Source organism: Penaeus monodon, chromosome 23 (genome assembly GCF_015228065.2).
Source record: "Penaeus monodon isolate SGIC_2016 chromosome 23, NSTDA_Pmon_1, whole genome shotgun sequence".
Lineage (NCBI taxonomy): Eukaryota > Metazoa > Arthropoda > Malacostraca > Decapoda > Penaeidae > Penaeus > Penaeus monodon.
In genome coordinates this window covers 15,879,484-15,882,340 of record NC_051408.1, presented here as the reverse complement: position 1 = coordinate 15,882,340, position 2,857 = coordinate 15,879,484, and the positions used below count along the sequence as shown (strand labels likewise).

At 32.8% G+C, this 2,857-nt stretch overlaps 1 protein-coding gene across 4 annotated transcripts in view; it reads right to left on the bottom strand.

The window, feature by feature from the left end:
• Positions 1–2,857, bottom strand: part of LOC119587818 (inosine-5'-monophosphate dehydrogenase 1b-like) — a 51,071-nt gene that overhangs the window by 1,439 nt on the left and 46,775 nt on the right. Inside the window, exon 12 of one of the 4 annotated variants that reach the window (XR_005230022.1) lies at positions 250–392. The exons of 1 other annotated variant lie outside the window; for it this stretch is intronic. Coding sequence is in view for 2 of the 3 variants with exons in the window: in XM_037936519.1 (XP_037792447.1) it covers positions 2,401–2,506 (106 nt within the window). In the remaining variant the exon portion in view is untranslated. Of the gene's footprint in view, positions 2,507–2,857 lie in introns of all 4 variants that reach the window. 2 more of the 4 variants (XM_037936519.1, XM_037936521.1) reach the window with 2 other exon arrangements.

The window sequence follows — 2,857 nt, the reverse complement described above, 5'->3', positions numbered from 1 at the left end:
ACAGAATCTTAACCCTTACATTTACACACAAAAAAAAAAAAAATTGGTGATCTTATCAAGTCTGTATTACACTAAGTATATACATCGTAATGTAAAAAGTTTGAACACGTATGTGAAAACCAAAAAAACATGACCAAAAGAATTTGTTAAAAATTATCTCTATAAACCATCCACATTAAGACATCCCAACCCTGACATTATGTATTTAATCTTCTTTTCTTGTTTCAAAGTACCATCTAAAGCTCATACCTGTTGGTTAGCATCAATCTCCTCTAAAATAATGCAAGTGTCTTCCAGGGATGTTACATACCCAACACACTCAAGTAGACACACACATCTTCACCCTTGGGATTCAGCCATTATGTCAGACCATACATGTTCTCAAATTAGGTCTGAAAAGCCCCACACATACATCAGAGCATCAAATAAAACAGAACAAAATATACATATTACATTTCATCCCAAAACTTCTTGTTCAATAGCATTTGACAATAAAAGGATTAAAAAACAGAGCTACAGAGCAGAGACAATGGTGTAAATCACTGTAAACCAACTACTTGTTATGCCATTATCAAGACAAGATACTAAACACACAGTGCTACAGTCAGATCAAATTTCCATGAAAGTGAAAAACTTTGGAAAGTCTACAGGTTATGGGATATCTGAAAATTCTTGTTGAAAGACATGAAAAATATCACATAATACACTTGAAATATTATTGGTCATCCAGAACTAACATAACACTAGTCATTTAATATAACAATCTTCAGGCTGTCATGTTACATCATGGAATCTTTGAACTCGAGCAAAATATGACACCTGTGCTCACAAAAAAAATCATAACCTATAATAGACTTTGAAAGAGAATGAACAATTTTTTTCTTTTAAGAATGTACATATCTTGTTTTATATAATACATCTGAGAAAGATTTTAATATCATTTGCTAATATATCAAAAAATATAATCAACCATGCTAAAAAATAATAGTAAGTATATTCAAAATTCATCAGCTCATCAATATATATAGAGTTAATGCACACTGTTCACATATTTGGCACAGTACATGGAGAGAGATGCATTACTCAGTAATTTGAACAAGTCACAGATAATTATTGCAAATATACTTTTAAATAACACATTAAAAACGTTACAGTCCATACTCTATGACTGACAATCTAAGTACAGATTCAGTCACTTTCCAACACTTGATTGACTTGATATTCTTTATTTTATTGTATACTTGAAAACATTACACTACCCTCAACATTCTACGTTATGGAAGTTGTCTTTCAGTTTTGTACTTTGCATGTATGGTATAGCAAAGCAGATATTAAAATGCTTTGTAGATTTAACGTTAATCAATCTCAGCCTCATTATCTATGAATAGCAGCTATTTTGTCCAAGTAATCAAAATATACTTTCAAAGAAGAGGCAAATGTTATACTCTAAGGATGCTATTTGAGAATTTGCTTCATTAACAATACATGGGGTCACATCCCACTCAAGTTAACAAGACTAAGTAACTTGGGAAGTCAATCAAGATTTGGATTAAAAGAAAAAAAACAAAACAATGGCATGTACCAAATACAGGCTGATCTCAAGAAATTCCAAATGATATGGATTAAATTTTTCTCAAGATCATAATTTGATGTTCAAAATTATATTCACATTATGGTCTCATACTTAATGGGACAGTTTATAAGCATTACCCATGGTCTTTTACAATACACACAGAAAACTGCCTCAAAAGGATAATCCCACATCAGAAATGTAAGCATAAACATCATATTACACAAATGCACCCACATTCATACAACACTTAAGGATGAACTGACAAATAATAATTTTTTGCTGCATTCTGCCTTCTTTCAAATACAAACTCAACATCTTATAACTATGTCAGCTAAACCTTAGACTTCAAATCTACTAGTTTGTTTTCTTTCAACTTTATTCAGACAATCAAAATATAAATCTGTAATAAATCAAAGTATATCTTTTTGGAAGAAAATGTAGAGTTACATATTGCAAGCCTCTTCGACTCCTATAACAGAAAACACTTTCACATATCATATTTCACAAACTGCATCTGTCCTTGTGCTCGTAAAATGTCATGTCCAACTGCTTTTATTGTACAATAGGTATTGTGCTGACTTCATTCAACATTTGCATATACAACTGTGTTCATTCATTCATACTACTAAAATTGTACACTGTACCACAAAAAAAAATTCTGTAGTTAAATATCATATCACTGACACATGATCACATCACAGATCAAGCTCCTATATGCAGAAGGCAAATCAATAAGTAGTTAAGATTCATAAAAAAAATTCTTTATGCATTCAACCTCCTGCTACACTCAGTCCCTGACAACAGATTTTTGGCACGTTGATTGGTGATTAGTAAAGCCGCTTCTCGTACGAATGGAGACTATGCACTGCACCTTCTTTCTGTGCAGAGACAGTGCGCCTCTCTAATTTCAGCTCACCACTATACAGCATGGCCCTGGTCAGTTGAGAGGGATTGTTTTAGCCGACCTGTACATAGGGTAATCACTCTGAATGTGTTGGGAAAATTTCTCCATAAGATGAAAAAGTTCATGGAAACCCCTGACCAGCTAAGCATTAGGACAGGCAATTCCTTTGGCTGATCAGTAGGTAACAACATCAACTCAGCATCTTACCAAATGAAAGAAACCAAACACATTCACAGAATGCAAGACAAACAGGGCAGAGTGATTCTGCCCTGTATAAAAAATGTCATTCCAGTAGGGTTAGTAAAAAAATATATAGAAATACATAATTTTTAACAAACATTAATATTACAAACCATACAAGGGACCAAAGGGTTGGAGAA